Here is a 25,316-nt window from a genome sequence, read left to right as displayed (position 1 = left end):
TTACACACACCTCTCCCCGTTCTTCAGCTCCTGTGACCGATCGCGGGACACCGGCAACGATCGGGTCCCACGGGCGTGGAGCTGCGGGCACGCGGTTCACGACTGGGCACTTAAAGGGGACGTACAGGTACGTGCCCAGCCGTGCCATTCTGCCGACGTAAATGTGCAGGAGGCGGCCCTTAAGTGGTTAACAAACACTTTAAGCTATAGCAAGTTTCCGCTAACAATGAAGACAAAGCAAAGACCTTACCTTCACCAATATGCTGTCCAAGGTTCAGATTCTTTTTAATCTTCTTCTTGGTTCTTTTACCTCTTCCCTTTCTAGCTCCTCCACCTGATTCTGCAAGCACTCCTTTCCATAGTTCATTTGCTGTCACTGAAATGATAAAAGATTGGAGCGTCTAGTTATAAATGGCGTCCGAGTAGAACCAATTAGCTACTTTTCAAACAGAAGTTTGTTATGCAATTTAAGGAAAATGTCACCTCAAGTGAAGTTATCTTTTCATAAAGCCCACCTCGGATAACATGTGTTTCCCCCCATCCAGAAATCCTCCTGCCAACATAGTCCCTCTAGCGGAGAATGATTTACCCATAGGAATGAATGGGGCCACAGTACAAAGAGTCAGCTAGGACCTTGTCAGAACAAAAATTGCTGAATTGAGGAAGAAGGCAGGGCCGGCCCTATGATGGGACCGGGTGGTACCATGGGTACCAGGCAGCACTTTTAGGGGGGCAGCATACTGATGCCCGCAAGCCCGTTCCGCCACCCAAATAAAATCGATGTCCTTTTTTTCCCCACAAATAGAGCTTTCTTTTGGTGATATTTGATCACCTCTGCGGTTTTTATTTTTTTGTGCTATAAATATATATTTTTTTTTACTTTTTGCTATAATAAATATCCCCAAAATTTAGAAAAATCAACTATTTTCTTCAGTTTAGGCCAATATGTATTCTACATATTTTTGGTACCAAAAAAAACACAATTAGCGTACATTGATTAGTTTGCGCAAAAGACATTGTGGCCGCCGGCAATTCACAGGTCCCTTTATACTCCTGGATACATGTATAGAGCCATGGCAGGTCCTTTTATACGCCTATATGCATGTATAGAGCCATGACAGGCCCTCTTTATACATCTATAGAGCCATGACAGGCCCTCGTTCTACTCATTTATAAATGTATAGAGCCATGACAGGTCCTCTTTATATTCCTTTATACATTTATAGAGCCATGGCAGGTCCTCTTTATATTCCTTTACATGTAAAGAGTCTCGACAGGTCCTCTATATACATGTATAAAGCTATGACAGGTCCTCTTTATACATGTATAGAGCCATAACAGGCCCTCGTTATACTCCTTTATACATGTATAGAGCCATGTCAAGTACTCTTTATAGTCCTATATACATTTATAGAGCCATGACAGGTCCTCTTTATAGTCCTATATACATTTATAGAGCCATGACAGGTCCTCTTGATATTCCTTTACATGTAAAGAGTAATGACAGGTCCTCTATATACATGTATAGAGCAATGACAGGTCCTCTTTATACATGTATAGAGCCATGACGGGTCCCCTTTAGTTATCATGATATAAAATAATGTGGGGCTCACATGGACTGCACTCAGAGGGTTTGGGGATTAATCAAAGGACAACTTTAATAAAGTTAAGGTTGTCTAAAGTATATTTGTTAATGCAAACACTACGAAATTGCAGGTTAAGAATTGTGCATGTATGCAAACTTACAAATCTACCTTTTGCTTTATCTAGATTTTATGTTATCCATATACCACCTTGCAGAGTTTTTTCCATTACATCTCTTTAGTATTAAAGTGGTTCTAAAGCAGATGGTGTTTGCCTTAATACAGTCTATACATTAACCAGTTCAGTTTAACTGCTACAGGACGGCACCTGTGCACCAAATCATGTACATATACACACGTGAGCCGACACTTCCGAGTAGGGGGCGTGCACGCAATCCTCATTTCCTCAGCTCACAGAACAGGGATTTGTGTGTTTATATACACACACACACACACACACACACACACACACACACACGTCCCTGTTCTGCCTCTCGTGCCCGGAGATCGCCCGCGACTGCCTATTAGGAGCATCGGCACTCCCGCGATATAGCGGGAGTGTGCGTGCCTGCTAGCTCGCTTAAAGCGAACGACGTACAGCTACGATTGTTCGCCCAGCGGAGCCAACCTGTGCAGTATAACTGCGGCGGCTGGTCCGCAAGTGGTTAAAGGCTAAAGTTCTAATAGGAAGGCTTACTTCATTCTTTTCACCATGTTACAACCATATTTAGGGTGTAATTTGGGGGGCAACATGGTGCAAATGGGCCACCCACCCTCAAACCGCACCTAGGCGGTGACCTTGCAAAGTTAGGCAGAAGAGACTGGGTGCCGGAATGCCCAGGAAATACCCACTGATCTGCCGGAGTGAGCATGTAAAAGTGCAAGAAGTGGACTATCCTTTAGACTAGAGTGTAAACTTCTGAGATTAGTTGTCTATCTACCTGGCAATAGTTGATTTTGAATCAGAATATCCTTTACAAGGCCCTGATAAGGCAAATAGATTAATTATGACAGCTCCAACAACATCCAGACAATAAAGAGCAATCTCTTTGGGTTGCTTAGTAGCAGGATACAAAGAGGTAAGTAAGTACTTCCTTACTGGGCACTTAAACCCCCTTCCTGCCCAGAGGACTTTTTGCGATTCGGCACTGCGTCGCTTTAACTGACAATTGCGCGGTCGTGCGACGTGGCTCCCAAACAAAATTGACATCCTTTTTCCCCCACAAATATAGCTTTTTTTTGGTGGTATTTGATCACCTCTGCGGTTTTTATTTTTTGCGCTATAAACAAAAATAGAGCGACAATTTTGAAAAAAAAAATATATATATTTTTTACTTGTTGCTATAATAAATAGCTCAATTTTTTTATCCTCAGTTTAGGCCGATACGTATTCTTCTACATATTTTTAGTAGAAAAAAAAAAAATCGCAATAAGCGACTGGTTTGCGCAAAAGTTATAGCGCCTACAAAATAAGGGACAGAATTTTTTTTTTATTTTTTTTACTAGTAATGGCGGCGATCTGCGGTTTTTATTGGGACTGCGACATTATGGCGGACACATCGGACACTTTTGACACCATTCACATTTATACTGCGATCAGTGCTATAAATATGCACTAATTACTGTATAAATGTGACTGGCAGGGAAGGGGTTAACACTAGGGGGTGAGGAAGGGGTTAAATGTATTCCCTATATAGTGTTCTAACTGTGGGGGAAGGGGGGTGACTGGGGGACGTGACCGATCTGTGTCTCTATGTACAAGAGACACAGATCGGTCTCCTCTCTCCCTGACAGCACCGCTGTCTGTGAGAGCCGGCAATGAGAAATGATCTCATTGAGAAATGAGAAATTATCTCATCTGTGCGGCCTCATTGGCCGCACAGATCACCTAGCAAACGGCCACTCCCATTGGCCGTTCACGCGGAAAGGGGCGGACGTGAAAACACGGCGCCCCAGAGAAGTAGAACCACCCTGCGGCCGTATATAGTCGTACGGCCGTCAGGAAGTGGTTAAAGTACAACTAAAGGCAACAATTTTTTTAGTTTTGGATAGAAAGGAGACGGATTAGAACACCTGTCAGGTTTTACTGCTTTCTGTGTCCCCTGTAATGCCGCGTACACACGATCGGATTTTCTGTCGGAAAAACCTTGGATGGTTTTTCCAACGGAATTACGCTCAAGCTTGGCTTGCATACACACGGTCACACAAAAGTTCTGAACTTTCGTCTGTCAAGAACGCAGTGACGTACAACACTACGACGAGCCGAGAAAATTAAGTTCAATGCTTCTGAGCATGCGTTGGTTTCCAAGCATGCGTCGTAATTCTGTGTGTCGGAATTGCTACAGACGATCAGATTTTCCGATAGGAATTTTTTCGATCTGAAAATTTGAGAACCAGCTCTCAATCTTTTGTTGGGGGAAATTCCGACAGCAAAAGTCCGATAGAGCATACACACGGTCGGAATTTCCGTTCAAAAGCTCACATCTGACTTTTGCTGTGGGAATTTCCGATCGTGTGTACGGAGCATAAGGGAGATTCGTCCTCTCTATTTGTCCTGTTTACCATTATCATTGCAAGTGAAAGTAAAAGAAAATGACACATTTTGGGATAAAAAAGTAATAGAGGCAAATTATTCCAATGGGGACACTAGGTGTTACCAAGGAATTTCCTTAATTTGCAGGGATTTCCTCTCACTTTCTGTTTGTCTATGGGACAGGAAGTGATGTGAAATCTCCCCACAAAAAACAACAATCCAAAATGAAAAAAAAAAAGAAGTTTTGCCCATAGTTCTATTTTAAAGGTGGAAGGTGGACATTAGAGGTCTACAGTTTTATCCACAAAGAACCTATAGTCACCTCAACGCTCATTCTGTCCTAATATTCAAAGCGATGCTGCCCTCCTCCTCAAGCATGCAAACTCCAGAAAAAGCCGCAAAAAGACACAGGAACGTGCAACAGCCTAGTGCATTACCATCTTCAAATTATAATCAATGTGAAAGCCAAAAAACATACAAACATGAGAAGGTACAAGCGTGTCAAAACAACTCCAGTTTTAGGGTGACTCCATAATAGCTTCGGTTGGAAAGCTAATGTGATTTGAGGGACATACCCCTTTCCCCTGAGGAAGGGGGCATGTCCCCTGAAACATGTTAGCCTTTCAAGCGTAGCTAGTATGGAATCACCCAAAAGCTGGAGTTGTTTTGTATCTTCTCACGTTTGTATGTTTTTTGGCTTTTATATTTAATGAAATTTGAGGATGGTAATGCACTAGGCATTTGCACCCTTCTGTGTCTTTTTTTGCAATACTACTTTAGCCTCGTACACACGACACGGCCAGGAAAACCGCCAGGAAAGCTTTTGGCTGGGAGTCCCGGCCGTGTGTATGCTCCCTAGCAGTTTTCCCGTAATCCCGACAGGAAAATAGAGAACCTTGCTCTTTATTTTCTTGTCGGGTTTCCCGGCAGAGTGTTTCCTGCCGAGAAAACCGGTCGTATGTATGGGCGAAAAACCGTGCATGCTCGATAACACTTCGACGCATGCGTGGTAGCATACAAGGTTAGTGGGGTGTAGCAAGATGGCGGCGACGGCATCAAATGTGACGAGACACCGGCTTGTCGTAGTCGATGACATCACCGAGTTCTTGCCATTGAAAGAACGGCAGGATTTTGTGTGGCTGTCAAGACAAGCCTGCCAGGAATCCTGTCGGGAATACCGGCGTCCCCCCCCCCCCCCCGACGAGATTCCCGGTTGTGTGTACAGGGCTTGAGTCTTTCCAAAGGATCAGGAATGGCTTCTGACAAGAGAACCACTAGTTCAGTAACACACCTGACTTCTTCTGAGGAGGAACAGGAAGTGAGAAATTCAGACAAAGAAAAAACATTTAGAAGGGAAATCGAAGGAAAAGGTAAGTGAACCAACAATGCACTAGCTTAACCACTTAAGACCCGGACCATTATGCAGGTTAAGGACCTTGCCCCTTTTTGCGATTCCGCACTGCGTCGTATTAACGGACAATTGCGCGGTTGTGCGACGTGGCTCCCAAACAAAATTGGCGCCTTTTTTTTCACACAAATAGAGCTTTCTTTGGGTGGTATTTGATCACGGTTATTATTTTGCGCTATAAACAAAAATAGAGCGACAATAAAAAAAATTAAAAAAAAGCAGCAATATTTTTTACTTTTTGCTATAATAAATATTCCCCATATATAGATTATATATAAAAAAATTATAATAATGTTTCCTCAGTTTAGGCAGACACGTATTCTTCTACTTATTTTTGGTAAAAAAAAAAAAAAAAAAAAAATCGCAATAAGCGTTTATTGATTGGTTTACGCAAAAGTTATAGTGTTTACAAAATAGGGGATAGTTTTATAGCATTTTTATTAATATATATTTTTTTTTTACTAGTAATGGCGGCGATCAGCAATTTTTTTGTGAATGCGACATTATGGCAGACACATCTGATACATTTTTGGGACCACTGTCATTTTCACAGCGAAAAGTGCTATAAAAATGCACTGATTACTGTGAAAATGACAATGGCAGTTAACCACTAGGAGGCGCTAAGGGGTTAAGTGTGCCCTAAGGGAGCGATTCTTACTGTAGGGTGGCGTGGCTGTAGGTGTGACGTCACTGATCGTCGTTCCCTATAACAGGGAACAGACGATCAGTGACACTGCCAGAGAAGAACGGGGAAGGTGTGTTTACACACACACACCTCTCCCCGTTCTTCAGCTTCTGTGACCCTGATCGGGGGACACCGGTGGCGATCGGGTCCGGGGTTCCCGCAGGCACGGTCACAGGGCTTCGGGCCGGCGGCGCGCGCGACCCACGGCTGGGCTCTTAAGGTGACGTACAGGTACGTGCCTGTGCCCAGCCGTGCCGCCGACGTATATCGGCGTTAGGTGGTCCTTAAGTTGTTAAAGGAACCTTTTTAGAAAATAAAAAACAAACCTTTACAACCCCTTTAAGTGATTTCAATTGAGACAAGTACACACTACAGAATGATATGCTTTGTTCATATGTCTGAGGGTTACAAACACTTTCAGAGTAAAAGCAAAGGAACAAGTAAGACACAGGACTGCACATGAAAAGAAGTTATTAGAGGTAAACTGTAGCCTTTAAGCCTTTTCCTTTTTGTACAGTGTCTTCCAAAGAGTAAGAGCAGCATATGGAATGCTTTCCACATAAGCGATGAGGTGAACAAGCGCTGTTCAAGCTGTTCTGATGCAAGATGCAGTCATCTGAGATCCTGTCACAAAATGTTCATTAGGATGGCAAACAGAAACCAATCTTCTCAAGGTTACGCGGGACAAAAGAGGGACGTTTCAGCGATATGTTAAAATTTGTTACAGACAGCAGAAAGCAAGAGTGACAAGAGGCAATAATAGCAGACGCCGAGGTTAGTGCCAGAACAAACACTGGAGGAATCCAATATTTTCTGCTTTGTACACTAATATAGGAGAATAAAGCGAGATTCCAAAGAAGCGTGATGGCAATACCAGCAGCCAGCAAGCTCTGCTCAAAACATCAATTTTCTAGCTTTCCTTATAAATATTCTTTATTTTACAGTCTCAGAATTAAATTGTGCATTTTAAAACGTAATTTCCCCTATTGCCAATGGAAATGTATGTGCACTAGCCCATGGTTTCTCAACTCCAGTCCTCAAGGCGCACCAACAGGTCATGTTTTCAGGCTTTCCATTATTTTGCACAGGTAATTTGATCGGTTTTACTGCCTTAGTAATTACCACAGCCGTTTCATCTGAGGGAAATCCTGACAACATGATCTGTTGGGGAGCCTTGAGGACTAGAGTTGAGAAACACTGTACTAGCCCTTTAAAATGGCCCCTAGATTGCACTAAACGGCTCCTTTGTGTTCCTCTGCAGAATTAAATCTAGAACTAGGCAAAGGGATCTTTATATTGATTGTTGAAGCATAAGGTATAAAATATATGAACCTGATTAACTTTCCCCAATTGCAACCCCTTGAACCAACTTCTCATTTAGACCCCTTTCACACTGAGGGCGTTTTGCAGGCACTATAGCTTTAAAAATAGCGCTTGCAATCCGCTCTTAAACAGTTGGTCCTCACACTCCAGTGTGAAAGCCTGAGGGCTTTCACACTGGAGCGGTGCGCTGGCAGGGTGTCAGAAAAAGTCCTGCCAGCAGCTTCTTTGGAGCGCATTAGCAGCGGTGAACTCACCGCTGCTAATGCGCTCCTACCCATTGAAATCAATGGCCAGTGCTGCCATACCGCCGATAATACGCCGCTATAGCGGCGCATTGCCGGCAGCATTAACCCTTTCTCGGCCGATAGAGGGGGTTAAAAGTGCCCCGCTAGCGGCCGAAATGCACCACAAATCCGATGGTAAAATAGCGTCGTTTTACCGCTATTTTACCACTGACGCTATGGGTGGCACCAGTGTGAAAAGGGTCTTAAACTTTTTAAAGTAAAACTAGGAAGATAGAAAGATGGAGGCTGCCCCTGCTCACCTAACCTTCTGAAAATGCAAACTGCCTTGCTGTAATGCTGATTAATTGACTTCAAGACATTTTTAATCACTAACCTGGAAAACAAAAAAAAAAGTCTACAGATCACGAGTTCTTACTTTTGGGCTTTGCTGGTTTTTATTTTTATTTGTGTCAGTGACTTGGGGGTTGTTCATGCTAGTGCCATTTTACGTATTAAACCCTTTACTCATTTTTAGCTTAAAAGCTTGAGGGCCAGTTCACACCACATGCAGCCCAGTGCGGTTTTTCTGCATTACATATGCATGGAAAGTAGGCTATATGGTTTTCAATGGCATAGTTCACACCAAGTGCATTCCAGTTCCAGAAAAAAAAGTAGAACAGGCTGCATTTTTCCTGCACTGAACTGGAAAACGCACTAGAACACACACATGTCCTTATTTGAGGTTAAGAAAGACAGAGAGGGAAAGAATGCACTGGACTGCATCAATAACGCACCAGAAACGCACTGGAAAGCATCAAAAACATGCAAGCAGAAAAGCATCCGGACTGCATTTCTATGGTGTGAACTGGCCCTGGGCACTACAAAATAAACATCCCCAAGTAAACCATTTGTTAAATTCTTACCCCAGCACTTGCAGTTTACAAATTTGAATGCTGCTGGCTCCTGCTCTCTCAGTGATTCTCAACTTTCACCTTTTACTGTTTTTTTGTTTTGTTTTTATTCAGTGAAGTGTATTTTTTCCAAAAACTCTGCATTTGAAAGGCCGCTGCGCAAATACAGTGCGACATAAAACATTGCAACAACTGCCATTTTATTCTCTAGGGTCTCTGCAATATATATACACACACACACACACACACACACACACACGCACACACAATGTTTGGGGGGTTCCAAGTAATTTTTACAGCAAAAAATACAGATTTTAACTTGTAAGCAACAAGTATCAGAAAAAGGCTTAGACTTTCAGTGGTTAAACTGACCTCATTTACAGACCAACGTTCATTCCGTTGATCTAAAAGAACCAAATGATACTTAGTTATCGCCTAGATTCTGACAAGGTTGATAAACAATTTTTTTAGGCCCCTTTCACACTGAGGCGGGAGGTGCGGTATTTTTTTTAGCTGCGCTTTACAGCTGGAATAGCGGTGGGAATTCGGCTGCTAGTGGTGCGCTTTTACCCCCTGCTAACGGCCGAAAAAGGGTTAATACCGCCCGCAATGTGCCTCTGCCGGTGGTATAGCCGCGGTTTCCCATTGCTTTCAATGGGAAGGAGCGGTAAACACACCGCTCCTTCACCGCTCCAAAGATGCAGCTAACAGGACTTTTGGAGCGGTCGGGCTTTCACACTGAAGAAACAGCAGCCTCCGTTTCAGGTCGGTTTGCAGGCGCTATTTTTAGTGCAATAGCGCCTGCAAACCGCCCCAGTGTGAAAGGGGTCTTATGACAGCTGAGTGAGCAGAGAACGGCTCTGTACTTGTTACATGAATGAATTGTGGAAATGTCGGATTTAGATCGTGAGGGGGTTGAATCGAGATCACGATTTTGAAGCTCTATTCTAAAGCTTTTATTTTTAATAATAAACAGGTCATACTTCATAGTTTTGCACAGAGCAGCTGCAAATCACCTCTTCTGGGTCCCCCTATCGGCGCTCCCAGCTTCTCTTTGGAGAGTATCCCTATAGAAAAATGCTTCCTATAGGAGCACTGCCTGCGTCCATAGACACAAACAACTGTGGGTTGCCTTGCACTCTCATCACAGGATTTGATTGACAGCAGTATCTGTCTCTGCTGCCTCTCTGTCCTGTAAGAAGAGAGAGAGCAGAGAGACGATGCTATTGGGTACAGCACTGGATCGAGTTTGGGCTCAGGTAAGTATAAGAATGGCTGGGGGGAATAATAATCACAAAAGTTTTTTTTTTATGTTAATGCAGAAAATGCATTAAGGTAAAAGCACAAAGGGCCAGATTCACGTACAAGAGCGCCGGTGTAACGTAACCCGTTTACGATACACCGCCGCAATTTTCCAGTTTTAGTGCCCGATCCACAAAGCACTTACCTTGAAACTTGCGGCGGTTTATCGTAAAGACGTCCGGCGCAAGGCGGGCCAATTCAAATGGGCGTGTGCCATTTTAATTAGGCGCGCTCCCACGCCGGACCTACTGCGCATGCTCCGTTCCGCAATTCCCGTCGTGCTTTGCGCGCAGTGACGTCATTTTTTCGAACGGCGACGCGCGTAGCGTAATTCCGTATTCTCGGACGGCTTACGCAAACGACGTTGATTTTTTAATTTTCGATGCGGGAACGATGGCCATACTTTAGACAGCAATACGTTTGCTGACTAAAGATAGGGCACCAAAAACGCAGACTAACTTTGCGACGGGAAACTAGACTAGCGGCGACGTAGCGAACGCGAAAATCCGTCGTGGATCGCCGTAACTCCTAATTTGCATACCCGACGCTGGTTTACGACACAAACTCCCCCCAGCGGCGGCCGCGGTACTGCATCCTAAGATCCGACAGTGTAAAACAATTACACCTGTCGGATCTTATGGATATCTATGCGTAACTGATTCTATGAATCAGTCGCATAGATAGAAACAGAGATACGACGGCGTATCAGGAGATACGCCGTCGTATCTCTTTTGTGAATCTGGCCCTAAGCCTTTAAAAATCACTTTAAATCAGCTGCTGAAAGTATTAAAAAAAAAATCATGGGGCCGGCATGGTGTGCGCGCGCGCATGTGAGGAGGAGGCGCGCTCGTAGGTGGAGTGTAGACCTGGGAAGCTGCCGGGGATGAGGACGCTCCACGCCCGCCGATGAGAGACGCTGGACACCGCTGCCCATTCACCGCACGCCACTCGCTGCACGCCGTCGTCCGGAAGCTAGCCCCAGAGACTGGTGTAGCGCGGTAGCGTGGAGGACGGTAACGGCTCTCACAGAGGGGCTAAATCTGCTCCTCATTACATCTCCCATCACGCTGAGCTAGGTGCCCGCACCAGGACCCATAGCGGGTAAGGAAGCTAAGATGGAAGGGAGAAGAGGTAAGAAGTGGAACGCTTGAAGGGAGGCAAAAACCGGCGGGAGTGTAAGAGAGGATGACATCTACCAGCACCCACCACCGCATGTGATAAGGTCGGATCAGATTTATTATTACTGTTATCGCTACACATCTCATAGCAGCACACACGCAAAGTCATTTTTTTTTTTTTTTTTTTTTTTCCTCAAACCTGTGAGTACTCTAAGCCACCTTTAAAAAACGGATCAATTTCCCAGAAGTGCTCAATCTTTGTTAGCAAGCATTGTATAAAGAGATTATAAGCATCAAACCTCTAGTCCCTTCTGACTAGTAATCACAATGCTTACAGATTTGTCTGGATAATTTTGAAACCTCCTACACTAATTCCCCACTCGGTACCGAATGTGCCATCTGATAAAATCTGAACCTGAGTATATAGGACTGTACGTGGGATTGCACATCCGTCCGCCTTATCCAGAAGGGCTGAGGTACTGAGATATAGGCAAATATGGCATAAAGAGTGCATGGGAGAGTGGCACCCCCCCCCTTAACAGATAAAAACCTCCATTCCAGGACATTACAGTCAAGCGACCCTCAAAAACTGGATAAGCACAGGAAATACTGCGGGCACGTTCCTGGCCTTTCAGGGGCCCCTTTCCCTCAGTAGAGAGAGGGTAGTAATATACCTCTACAGGAAGAAAAATAGAGGGGATTACTCCCCTGGCATAGGCAAAAATGACAAAAGCCTAGGCGAGGATATAGACTCAGAGTGCACGGAACCCTGAAGGATTGTCTGGTAAACCCTATGTGGCCTTTTTCTGTGAGTTCCTTTGGTGTGTGTGTTTTTTTTATTTATTTATTTATTTATTTTTTTTTTTTCCCGGGAATTTGACACCTAGTAAACTGACCTTCTGAACCATTCTAAATATGCTAAACATAGACATTGATTACAGGCCGTAAGAAGGACTACCAAAGGGAAACATAAAACGATACGGGGGTGTCAGGTAATGCATGGTAGTGGCGAAAAAAAAAGAAAAAAAAGGGGGGACTAAGGGCCTGAACGGCGTTCAGACAACTAGTTTACTCGAAAGGAATTACAGACGTGTACTAGTAAACATGAGCTGCTCTTGGTCATAATATATCACTATATTACTATACCACGAAGCTGACCGACACAGGCATATTACCAAGAAAATACCGTGTAACAGGGAACGGAAAAGAATTTTAATTTACCGTGCGCCTGAAGGGGTTAGCTAGCGATAGCATACATCCCCCACGGGTGTATTTTTTCTTTTCCTCTTTCTGTGGTTTCCCCTCTCTTCTGGGATTATCTCCTTTCTTTTCTATATACTCCCTTTTTTTTTCCTCCATCTCTATCCCGGATGGAAGGAAATCTAAATTGAGCTTCCCCTGTTCTATACAATTATAGGAGAAAAAAAAAAAAAAGGAAAGAAAAAACGTATCCACCGTGTTCAAACCAGGGGAAGGAAGAAAGGGGGGGAAGGGAAGAGTACCCTACTTCAGATAGCCCAATACCACGGAAGGAGGGGACAACTGGGGCAAAACCCAGAGAGGGGGAGTCAGGTAACTATTGTGGCAACGGTAACGGCAGAGGAGACAGAAGATCAACCTGGGGAAGAGAATCAGAAGAAGGGACAATAACATGAGCAGAATGACAAGCAGGTCCACAAAGGGGGGACACCCGACAACCCCAAGTAATACAACTACAACTAGCTCAATTAGACCATTTATGACTAAAGGGGAAAGCCCACGAACTCAGGGTACAACAAAGCAACAACAAGCAAACAAAGAAAAGAAGCTGGATACTGGAAAACCCCATGGGGGAAACATCAGTGAGACATCTATGGAGTCAAGAGATGAAGGAATTATAGAGCAGGGACCTGAAAGTAGTAGGACTGAGGAACAACATACAGATTCGCAGACCGTATCAAAAGGAGTATTGGCAGAGATGTTGCAAAAATTGGAAATAGCGATCAAGAGTGGAATTAAAGGTGAAATACAGAACTTGCGAACAGACCTGGGTCACCTGCTCGGTAGAATAGAAACAATCGAAGATCGAACAGAGAAGCAGGAACAAGAAGTAAAAACACTAAAGGACCAAATAGGTCAAACACAACTACAACAGAGACTTATCCTATATAAGATAGAAGATCAGGAAAACAGAAGTCGGAGACAAAACCTGAGGATAAGGTCAATCCCAGAAGAGAGGGGAGAAGACCTCAGGCAAATAATGCAGAAGATATTTAACCCACTGCTGGAAAAACCAATAGAGGACCCGATAAGGATCGAAAGGGTCCATAGAGTTGGGAACCCACAGAGAGCGAGTTCGGAGCGAACAAGAGACGTTATAATTAGATTCCGACTCTATGAGGACAAAGAAATAGTGTGGAAGAAACTAAGAGGACAATCCCCGATAGTCTTCGAAGGGATAGAGTTACAGATATTCTCTGACTTATCACTTGAGACCCTGGCAAGGAGACGACTGTTAAAACCACTCTTAAAGCGGATGATAGATATAAACATCAAATATACCTGGGGTTTTCCGGCATGTCTGGTCGGCACAAAAGATGGAAGATCAGCAACACTGAGATTTCCGGAGGACCTGGAAGAGTTCTGTAAAAAGCTAGATATTCAGTTACCTGATCTACCAGGATGGGGATAGAGGAGTAAAGGATAAGGGAGGAAAATGATGAGTTAAACTACAATAGCTTATTCCCCAATTTTGCTTTGTTTCATGTTTTTTTTCTTTTTTTTCTCCTTATATTGAGATTAGCGGTGGTAGGGGATATATTCATCCCACCCCCCCGCCTTACGATCAGATCGGGGGGGGGGCAATCCCAGGACCCCACCTAGAGGGAACTGGGCCAGACATAGAGGATGGTCCAGAGGTCATTAATTGGCCTAAAGGGGAGGTTGGGGGGGAGGGGGGGGGGGGAGGTGGATGGGGGGGGGGGGGGAGACGGGGACTATCTCACCAAAATAATCAGAAAAGAAAGAAAGAGAAAAATCAAAGATGCCACCAATTAAATGTTTATCGTACAATGTGAAAGGTCTTAACAGCCCAATTAAGAGACACAAAGTCCTTAAGGAACTGAAAAGATATAAAGTAGATATCGCCTTTTTACAGGAAACCCACATTACTTTAGGATCAAATGTTAGACTATACTCCCTAGACTTCCCGACCTGGTACTATGGAGATACCATCTCCAAAAGAGCTAGAGGAATTGCAATTGGTATCTCAAAAAGGACACGGTTCGTATTAACGGAGAGACTGACTGACCCTGAGGGGAGATTCCTCTTCTTAAGGGGAAAATTGGAAGAAATGGAGTGTACCATAGTAAACATATACGCCCCAAATTCTCTACCAATAAAATTTCTCCTGGGAATATTAGGGAAGCTAACAGATTTTGGGAGGGGGAGAATAATCATGGGAGGTGACTTCAATGTATGTATGAACCCAAAAATAGATAAGACGTCCCAGACACCGGGTGCACAGAGTGCTCAGTTAAGAAAGTTAAAAGACACTCTATACAGGAGTCAACTGATAGACGTGTGGAGGGTCTTTAATCCAGATCAACGTGACTATACATTCTATTCCCCGGTGCATGGAACCTATTCAAGGATCGACCACATATTGGTAGATCATAGAATGTTAGAAATAGTGGTCGAGACGAAAATAGAGACCATGACGATATCTGACCACGCCCCAGTTAGCATCTCAATAGAGATCCCAGGAAATCAGGGGCTATCCCAAAATTGGAGATTGAATGAACATCTGTTGGTAGATGAGACTAGTCTAACAAGGGTCCAAAAGGAGCTGGAGGAGTATTTCAGGCTAAACGAATCAGAGGAAGTTTCAGTAGCAACTGTGTGGGATGCACACAAAGTTGTGATAAGAGGGGTCCTGATCTCAGAGGGGGCAAGGAAAAAGAAAGAAAAAAGTCGTAAAAAAGAAAATTTGATAGAAGAGATCTGCGTGCTTGAACAAAAACATAAGAAAATGGCAAAGCAACGAGAAGTGTATATGGACTTGGTTAATAAACGCAACGAACTAAAAGAACTATTAGACCAAGAAACTACAAGAGACTTCAATTTAATAGCTAGGGAAAGATACCTGTGGGGGAATAAAACAAATAAACACTTAGCACGGATGGTGCAGAAAAAGAAATCAAAAAATTACATAGATAAAATCAAAAATGGCAAGGGAGAGGAGATGCATACAACAAAAGATATAGCAGAAACCTTCAGAGTATATTACGAAAAACTGTACGCGGTGGAACAAAAGGACGGACAGACAGGGGAAAAAATGAACAAAATTACAAAATTCCTGAAGGAAGCAGGGCTATCAAAAATAAGTGAAAGTGATGCATCTATAATAGATAGGCCAATAACGGAAAAGGAGATTGAGCTGGCACTTGTAGGCTCAGCCTCAGGTAAAAGCCCTGGCCCCGATGGCTTTACCATTTTATATTACAAAAAATGTAAGAAGATTCTTATTCCAAAATTATGTCAATATTTTAATGGACTGGGTAAAGATTTTAACCTAAGTAGAGAGGCCTCAGAGGCAACCATTACGGTTATCCATAAAGAGGGTAAGGACAGGAGGGACTGCGCAGGGTATCGACCAATATCCTTGTTGAACAACGATATTAAATTGTTCGCAAAGGTCCTGGCCGAGAGAGTCAAACGGGAAATGACAAACCTGATACACCCAGATCAGACAGGCTTTATCCAAGGAAGAGAGGGGAGGGATAATGGTGTGAGAGCATTACTGACAATCCAGAAAATGAAAGCGACGGGGTCCCCAGGTCTACTCTTGTCTATAGATGCAGAAAAGGCATTTGACAGAGTAGACTGGGGACTCATGTTAGGCACCCTGGAGGAAATGGGATTCGGCCAAAGGATGAGGGGATGGATTGCGACGCTATATCAGGAACCTTGGGCAAAAATAAGAATAAATGGCAGTCTCTCCCAAGCATTAAAAATGAAAAATGGAACAAGGCAGGGGTGTCCCCTATCGCCACTTCTGTTCGTGCTCTCCTTAGAACCTCTGTTGGCCAGGGTGCGTAACTGCCCCGATATCGTAGGAGTCCAAATAGGAGAGGAAGAATACAAACTCTCTGCGTTCGCAGATGACGTCCTCTTCTATCTGACAAACCCCAAAATTTCAATCCCAAAGCTACTAGACTTATGTACGCAGTATGGAGAAATATCAAATTTTAAAATCAACGAAGCCAAAACCGAAATCCTGAACATAAATATAAACAGGCGGGAAGAGAAGGACCTCAGAATGAAGCACCGATTTTCGTGGGTAAAAGAACTTAAGTATCTGGGTATTTATTTAGCAAAATCAACTAAAAAAAATGTACGAGATAAACTTTATCCCCCTGTTAAATGAAATTAAGAAAGAAATAGGGAAGGTGAAAAATAGACCATTATCTTGGATAGGACGAATTAACTATTGTAAAATGGTTATACTTCCAAAAATTACTTACAGGTTTCAGATGATACCTATAAGTTTGCCTGGAATACTTCTCTCAGCTTTAAAGAAACAGATTATGAATTTTATTTGGAAAGACAGGAAACATAGAATTTCTCTCCAGACCCTAAGACAACCCAAAAAAAAAGGGGGACTAGCGGTACCAGATATTAAAACTTATTACGACGCAGTGATGATGGCGAGGGTGGTGGAGTGGGCCAGAGCCAGTAAAGAAAAAAGGTGGGTCAAAATTGAAAACGAATTGTCAAAAACAAGGTTGGACAAGATCATTTGGAACCCGCCCCAATTTAGGGCACTTGATAAGAATACACATGAGATAACAAAAAACGCACTAAAAATTTGGGACACATTATATAAAAAATTAGAAAAGGAATATAACTCACCCTTATTAGCATTAAAAAATAATGATTATTTTGCACCGGGTAAAACACAGATTGGAGGAAATTGGATAAAAAAGGATACTATCCAATTAAGAGATGTAATTAAAGACGGGCACCTAATGTCACTACAAGAATTAAAAAAGAGAAAAAATGATATAGAAATTAACGAGTGGAGGTATCAGCAGCTAGACCATTTTATTCACACCCTGCCACACCCAATAAGGTCAGGGGAACAACTGACCGAACTAGAAAAAATATGTACAACGGAGAGGGTTAAGGGATCTATATCAAAACTATACAAGATCTTGCTGAAAGTGGACGGGCGAATGATTCCTCCATTCGTTGAAAAATGGGAGAGGGAACTTGGGTCACAAAGAGATAGGGTCACAATAGATAAAATGTTGACTCTGGTACACTCCTCGGCGGTAGACAGTCGTACCGCGGAGATGAGTTATAAATGCATCACTGGGTGGTATATGACACCAGACAAACTATCTAAATTTAGAGATGGACAAACGGGAGACTGTTGGAGGGGATGTGGTCAACCGGGAAACATGGCCCACCTATGGTGGAAGTGCCCAAAAGTTGTGGAATACTGGGAAAAAATCCTGGGGTGCATAGAAGAAATCACAAAGGTGAAAATCAAGATGGACCCCTGGGTGGTACTGTTCCACGGGGGAGAGGAAGGAATTAAAAAATACAGAAAAAGCTTGGAGCCACACCTACTGAATGCAGCCAAGAGGCTAATACCAAGAAAATGGCAGGAGGTGGACTGCCCTTCTATGTGGGAATGGATTGACTCAGTGGAAGAAACATATAGAATGGAAGAACTGAGAGAGGGATTGGAAGGCAATAACATAGCACAAGATAAGAAATGGGATAACTGGCGGATTTTTAAGAAATCTTGGAGCTATGCTGAAAAATTAAGGGAGGAGAGCTAAGATAACACCTCAAAAAAAAAAAAAGAAGAGGGAAACCTCGGTGGCATCAGAGATTAACTCGAGATTAATTATGGTGAGATAGGGGGATGAAGGGAGGGGATAGGGAAGGGGGGGGGAGGGGTGGGGAAGAGGATACAAATGTAACTCTCAAATTTCATATTATTAAAAAAAAGGAAAAAAAAAAAAAAAAAATAATAATAATATAAATATTGAAAAAAATAAATAAATAAAGCAAATAAATGGTAAAGAGTTACACTAATGATGCGAAACCAAAATTAGAGACGCTAAGGGCTGGCAAACAGAACATGAGCGTATATACGCATACACTATGAGGTCGGAGTCTGAAGTGTAAAAAAAAAAAATCATAGGGTTTAATATCACTTTAAATACTTCTAATGGGATGCATACACTGAGACCATCTAATTATTTATTCTAATTTTACTTTAATGGTCCCTATCAGAACGCAAATATGAATATGCCTCTGTAATAAAATATCCGGATAAAATAAATAGACATCTTATTTTAATGCACAAGTGATTCAGTAGAAACACAGCATGAATTATTTATCATTTAAACCAAATTCATGAATAATGTATTTGTCTAAATTTCCTTCTTAAGCTAAGGCTAATATAGGATTACCATAACGCATACAATTAATAAACAATGGTTTTCAAAATCAGAAACTTCACACTGCAAAGAACATAAGGGGCCCCCGTCATAGCAGTTTTTCTGAGGTCCATCACAGTACTCTGAATTCTTAGAAGGTCTGTCGAATGTAAATTTTTAAACAAGAGTTCTAACTTGCTAGCTTAACCACGTGTCTACTGGGCCTACTTACCCCCTTCCTGCCCAGGCCAATATTCAGCTTTCAGCACTGACACATTTTGAATGATTATTGCTTGGTACTGTAGTGAACTTTATCATTATTTTCACACAAATCAAGCTTTCTTTTGGTGGTTTTAATAATCACTGGGTTTTTTATTTTTTTGCTAAATAAACGAAAAAAGCCTGAACAGTTAAAAAAAAAAAAACAGGTAATTTTTCTCCTTTACTGGTGTGTGTTGACGAGGCTGCGCTGATGAGGAGCACAGACGGGCACTGGTAGGCGACACTGATGGGCAGCATTGATAGGCACTGATTGGCAGCACTGGCGGGTACTGTTGGGACTGCACTGATAATCAGGACACCAATAATCAGTGCTCCGAATACCAGTGTAGGTGTCCTTTTCACACAAGCTGCTTATCAGCTCTTTCCTCTCCTCATGCCGAGGGGCATATATGATGCCCTCCTTGAACTGGCTGGCCATGCTGATTTTCCCTCTATCACTTTTCTGGGGACAACACAAATTTGGGGATTTTTTTTTTTACTTTTAATTTCAATGATAAAGGTTAACAGGACAAATGGAGAGGGTGGATCTTCCTAACTCACAGACAGCAATAAAACCTGTTAAAGGGGTTGTAAAGACAAAAATATTTTCCTCTTAAATTAAAGTCTGACAGTAGCTGATAAAGTAAAAAGTAATGTTTTGCATTATAACTAGTTTGATACCTGTTGAAATCGAGCTGTTTTATTCATCTCCAGCACTCCTGAATCAGTATTCTCACTGACTTCCTGGTTTGCGGTGCGCATTCATTCTTGCTACATCACGGCCTAATGGGAACTACAGTTTCCATTAGGCTTAGCCTCCATGCCTGTGAGGGATAAGAGAGCATCTTCACGCAGGGCTGTAGTCATAGGGAGGGGGTGAGCACATTCTGCTTTCCACCATGCAAAACAGGTCAGATGCTGGTGGAAAGCAAGAAGAGGAGAGACAGGAAATGGCATTTTCAAACCTGGATTACTGTATTTTGGAGGTCAAAGGGAAAAACGAGGTAAGTGATATTTAAATGCTCTAGCTTACAGCAATCAATTGATCTAATAAAAAACGAACCTTTAGTGTTCCTTTAAGTGTTCAAATCCCTCTCCCCTCGTGGAGGAATGGATCAGGATTTTTGCAGATTTTTAGATCTTAGTTAAAGGGTTTGTTAACCCACGTGTCACTTTCTATAATCCGTTCTGTCTAATAAGGATATGTCACCCCGTGTGCCTGTTGTATAATAAAAAAAAAAAAGCTGCATATACCTTATCTGTGACCGCTGATCAGCGCCCACGTGACACGTGGCATCTCTCCTCTCTCCATGTGACAGAAGCAGCAGGAGGGGCCAAGATGTCCCCACTGACGTCACTCTGGAGGGGAGGAGGAGAGAGCCGGAGAGATGTGGCGCATCACTTGACCGCTGATCAGTGGTCACAGATAAGGTATATACACAAGGCTTTTTTATTTTATATACAGCAGACACACAGGGGGACATATCCTTATAAGAGAAAGGATTATAGAAAGTAAAACTTGTTATCAAGGCGGCAGCAGGAGGGGGCAGGGGTGGACCCTGACACAGAAGCCAAAAGGCAGAAATGAGAGGGGGGGGGGGATGACACAGGAGAGGAAAGACGGGAGACATCAGATGACGGAGGCCCGCGAACGGACCACGGTGTCAGAGTTCAGTAGCCACGATTACCGTGGTCAGTTTACAGAGGGGAGGGGAGAAACTGGCAGGATCAGCCAGTTTTTTTTTTAGGTGTTACAGGGGTCCAAATGACATAGGACAAGCACTGTGTCATGTAACATGCTTTAAAGGAGCAGGACCCATTTATTTTTTTGAGTCAACATTAAGAGGCTGCTTTTCAAGATCTGAAAGGAGGTTAATGGAATGACAGTACTAACACTGGAGGAACAAAGAGCATCAGATGTATAGTTGACAGTCCAGTTAAAATTGTATTCATCATGGTTGTGAAATGTGTTGGTTATCATTTTTGCAATAATGAAAAAATAAATAAATGCAACAGTCTAGTGACAACATTTACAATTTGATAGTGTAGAAAGCTGAAATGCCTCAGAGACCATAAGCTAAACCACCCCACAGTGCTGTCTCTGAGATCGTCTTGTCTAGGACATGCTGCGCTATGAACTGATTTTTCATGTAAGGTTTGAACGCTCCAGTGTGCCAAGGACCCCATAAAATTGCACAATGTAGTAGCGGTTGATTAAAAAAAAAAAAACACACACACACACACACACACACACACACTTCGTTTTTCTATGTCTCCGAGTTGACAACTTCTGGAAACGCACTGCCAACTTCCGAAGACAGCCAAGTTTAATTTTCTTTATTTCTGCTTCTTTAAAACCCAAATTGATGGCGTTTGAGGTATCAAAAGGCTGGTTCAAAGACTCGTTGCCTTTCATGTCTACCTTTTAAATATGCTGCCTAGGGTTTTCCCATACACGATTACAAGTCATTGCCTTCATCAGAGTTTCTGCAAATGTCTGTACAGGGTGTTGTGCAAAGAGCTGAGAATATATCTTCACAGGGGGCTGTTCAGGTTCTTACCAAAGGGAAATGTTTAAAGGGATTGTAAAACAAGCTTTCCGCTGTAATAGAAGATAAAGGCTGAAGGATCCAAACTTTTCTATACAACTGACATAAAACAGGCCATGCCATGGTCAGCATCCCATTGCATTAGGACATACCATGATTTCTGACTAAGCACTAAATGTGGAATTAGGAAATACATATACACAGTATACAGCTGTAACTTTTAAACTAGTCACACGCACACATTTTGTTTTATCTTGTTTAGATTTATTCAGTTATAAACAATCTTATTTTCTATAGTCTGTAAAAAAAACTGCTGTTCTTTGTTCCTCCCTCCTGTCCATGTCCCCACTGCAGTTGGGGATTTTGCATAGCAGTAATGGCAGCTAGTGCACATGCTCAGTTTTCAGTGCATTTCTAACCATGCGACTATAGAGTCACACATGTGGGCATCTACACAGTGGTAAATGACAGCCCACTGCCTCCCTCACTCCTCATCCATGCCCACTAACCAGCTAAACATAATGGGGGTGGGATATTACATCTTGATTGATGGTAGCTTAAAGGGGTTGTAAAGGTAAACGTTTTTTCACCTTAATGCATTCTATGCGTTAAGGTGAAAAAACATCTGCGGATTAGCAGCCCCCCAGCCCCCCAGTTTACTTACCTGACCCCTCCAAAGTCCAGCGCCATGAACATGCTTGCTTCTCGGCTCATTCATTGGTTGATTGAAAGCAGCGCAGCCATTGGCTAGCTCTGCTGTCAATCACATCCAATGACATGGCGCGCCGGGGGCGGGGCCGAGTGATACAGTGGGCGGCTATGGGCGCCAGCTGAATCACAGGAGCGCACCCTCAAGAACTCATCACCATGCAAGCTTGCTCGCATGAAGGTGATGAGTTCTTGCGAGGGGGAGCCGAGACAGCCGCCGAGGGACCCCAGAAGACCAGGTTGCACTCTGTGCAAAACGAGCTGCACAGTGCAGAAATCCATCCACACCATGTTATTGCCAAAAAATGATGACGATTTAATTTCAAAATACAAATATTGTATCACAAATTAAATCAGTTTATTGTTAATTATTTATTCTTATGCACCGTACACACAGTCGGAATTTCCGACAACAAATGTTCGATGTTAGCTTGTTGTCGGAAAATCTGACTGTGTGTATGCGCCATCAGACATTTGCTGTCGGAATTTCAGCTGGTTCTCAATTTTTCCGATTAAAGTTCTTGTCAGAAATTCCGACCGTGTGTACACAATTCAACGCACAAAAATCCTACGCATGCTCGGAATCATTGAACTTAATTTTTCTTGGCTCGTCAGAATGTTGCACGTCACCGCCTTCTTGACACTTGGAATTTCCGACAACATTTGTGTGACCGTGTGTATGTAAGACAAGTTTAAGCCAACATCCTTCGGAAAAAAATCCACGGTTTTGTTGTCGGAATGTCCTATCGTGTGTACGCGTCATTACTCTGTATTCCAAAGGCTTTTTTTTATTTTATATAGAATTTTGAACAAGTGACTAGCAGCAGAGAACTAGAAGTTCCTCTTGCCATTGTTTTCCTACAGAATGTCGTACGCCGGATCGCGCAGGCGTAGTTGCGGGTGGGCACATGGTGCCGCCGGTATGCTCTCGTACCTGCTGCGGGAGCGTGCCTGGGGATTGGGCGCCGGCGACCCGCGATCGCCTAGAACAAAAGGCAGAATGGGGATCTGTCTTTGTAAACAAGAAGACATGACAGATCTACGGTTTCCAGTGATCGGGAACAGTGATCTCTGTCTGTCCCAAGCAGCCCATCCCTCCTACAGTTAGAGCACACCTAGGGAACACAGTTAACCCCTTGATCGCCCCTAGTGTTAACCCCTTCCCTGCCAGTGTAATTTTTACATTGATCAGTGCATTTTTATAGCACTGATCAATGTAATAATGTCACTGGTCACAATGACAACTAGGCCTTACTTAACCACCCTCCATCCCCCCCCTCCGGGCCGCTGGTGAAGCTGCACTAGCACAACTGTCCCCCCCCCCCCCCATGTCTGCCGGTCAGTCCTTACACTGGATGTGGGTGTTGAGTGCAACGGTCGGGTCTTTAAGGAGTGCAGAGTTGATGCGGCCATCTTCCAGCATGGTCGCCCCTGTCCTTAAAGTCGAGGTTCACCCTAAAAACAAATTTTTAACATTAGACTAAGCATACTAAGGACATTTACTTTCAGCAGGTCTTTTTTTTTTTACTTTCTCCATACATACCTTTATATTCTGATTTGGTCCAGGGCTTCCGCGTTATGACGACTCCGGGACTGGGCGTTCCTATCCTTCGGTTCGATGATTGACGGCTTGTGAAACAGGTCCCCTGTCATACAACGCGTGTCACCAGATTTCCGGAAATAGCCAAACTGCGAGTCGGCACTATACCGTGTAGAGCGGACTACGCAGGCGCCGTATAGTGCCGTCTCGCAGCTCGGCTATTTCCGGAAATCTGGTGACGCGCGTTGTGCGACAGGGGACCTGTTTCACAAGCCGTCAATCATCGAACCGAAGGATAGGAACGCCCAGTCTCGCAGTCATCGGAACCCGGAAGCCCTGGACCAAATCAGAATATAAAAAGGTATGTACGGAGAAAAAAAAAAGAAGACCTGCTGTAAGTAAATGCCCTTACTATGCCTAGTATGCTAAATTTAATGTTATAACATTTTTTTTGGGTGAACCCGCGCTTTAAGCGTGGCCGGCTCAGGGAAAGCTTCTCCGTGTCCTCTCCTGGAGCAGCTTCCGCGTTGTGTCTTCTCTCTGCTCCTCCCGGCACTAGGCGTCCAATAGGATCACCTGATGGTTTGGCCAATCAGGAGACGGGTTTCATATCCGCTTCCTGATTGGCCAGGAGGAGAATCATTGTTGCAACAGTGAATATTCATTTGCTGTTGCAACACACCTGGGTGGGCTCCGGTGACTTGTCCTCAATGTTCCCCTAACGGGGAAGTTCCTTCACTGACTGCGCAGGCGCAAACTTCCTGATGGAAATCTCCGAACCTTGCCCGGCATCCAGGCTCATTCTTTAACATCCCCGTGGATTGGAGGATGTTAAAAAAAGAGCCAGGAGGCCGAGCGAGCGTAGCGAGCCGTCTGAGCGCAGCGAGGACGTGAGGCCGACTGGCCACTTACCTCGAAATCCACGTCGCCCTGGATGCCGGCCGCGGTTCGGAGATTTCCGTCAGCAAGTTTGCGCCTGCGCAGTCCTTGAAGGAACTTTCCCGATAGCTGGAACCATCGCAGCACATCGGCTTGCGCATGCGCTGGAACTTCCACGATAGCTGGAACAAGCACGACAGATCACCAGGATTGTAATACATGCGTCCTGAAAGGGGTCGGGCGCATGGATAGAGAGGGCCTACACCTATAGCAAGGGTATTATTCATCTTTAGTCAGAGCTGCATAGTTTGTTTCAATCTACAAACATAGGCAGTTTTTTTGCAAAGGTGAACTATGCCTTCAAAGGAGTTTGATTTGGTGGAGATAGATAGATAGATAGATAGATAGATAGATAGATAGATAGATAGATAGATAGATAGATAGATAGATAGATAGATAGATCTTCTCATGATCCAACATCCATACCCGACTTCATATATGCAGTTTTGCTCAGTGGGCACAAATTCACAAAATCGTGTGCAAAGCCTTTCCAAAAAAGCAGAAGCTGGTAAACATTGAAAATGTGGGAAATTGAGGAACTCCATATAAAAGCCTTGGTTTTATATTGGGGTGTCCTCCAAGCTCATATATGTATATTTGTCAGGCATTCAGAAACTTCTGGCCTTATATTATTTTGTATGTTTATATACTATATGCTTTGCCAATATGTAAAAAAAAGTAGCTCACAAGACCATAAATGCAAAGTGAAGGAAGCCAGCCATTGGCCATCTGCAAACACATTCCAAAAGTAACAAGAGCACATCCTGTATTTATGGAAGTAAATCTTGCTTTAATA

The 25,316-nt window shown here is 43.4% G+C and overlaps 1 protein-coding gene across 1 annotated transcript in view; it reads right to left on the bottom strand.

Moving 5' to 3' along the window:
* MRPS5 (mitochondrial ribosomal protein S5) overlaps window positions 1-25,316 on the bottom strand; it is a 164,865-nt gene that overhangs the window by 94,009 nt on the left and 45,540 nt on the right. Inside the window, exon 3 of the mRNA XM_040351106.1 lies at window positions 251-376. Within this exon, the coding sequence (XP_040207040.1) occupies window positions 251-376 (126 nt within the window). The remainder of the gene's footprint in view (window positions 1-250; window positions 377-25,316) is intronic.

This window comes from Rana temporaria, chromosome 4, assembly GCF_905171775.1.
Source record: "Rana temporaria chromosome 4, aRanTem1.1, whole genome shotgun sequence".
NCBI classification, from domain to species: Eukaryota; Metazoa; Chordata; class Amphibia; order Anura; family Ranidae; genus Rana; species Rana temporaria.
Note: the sequence above shows the minus strand (reverse complement) of the source record. Positions and strands in the feature narration are given on the sequence as shown.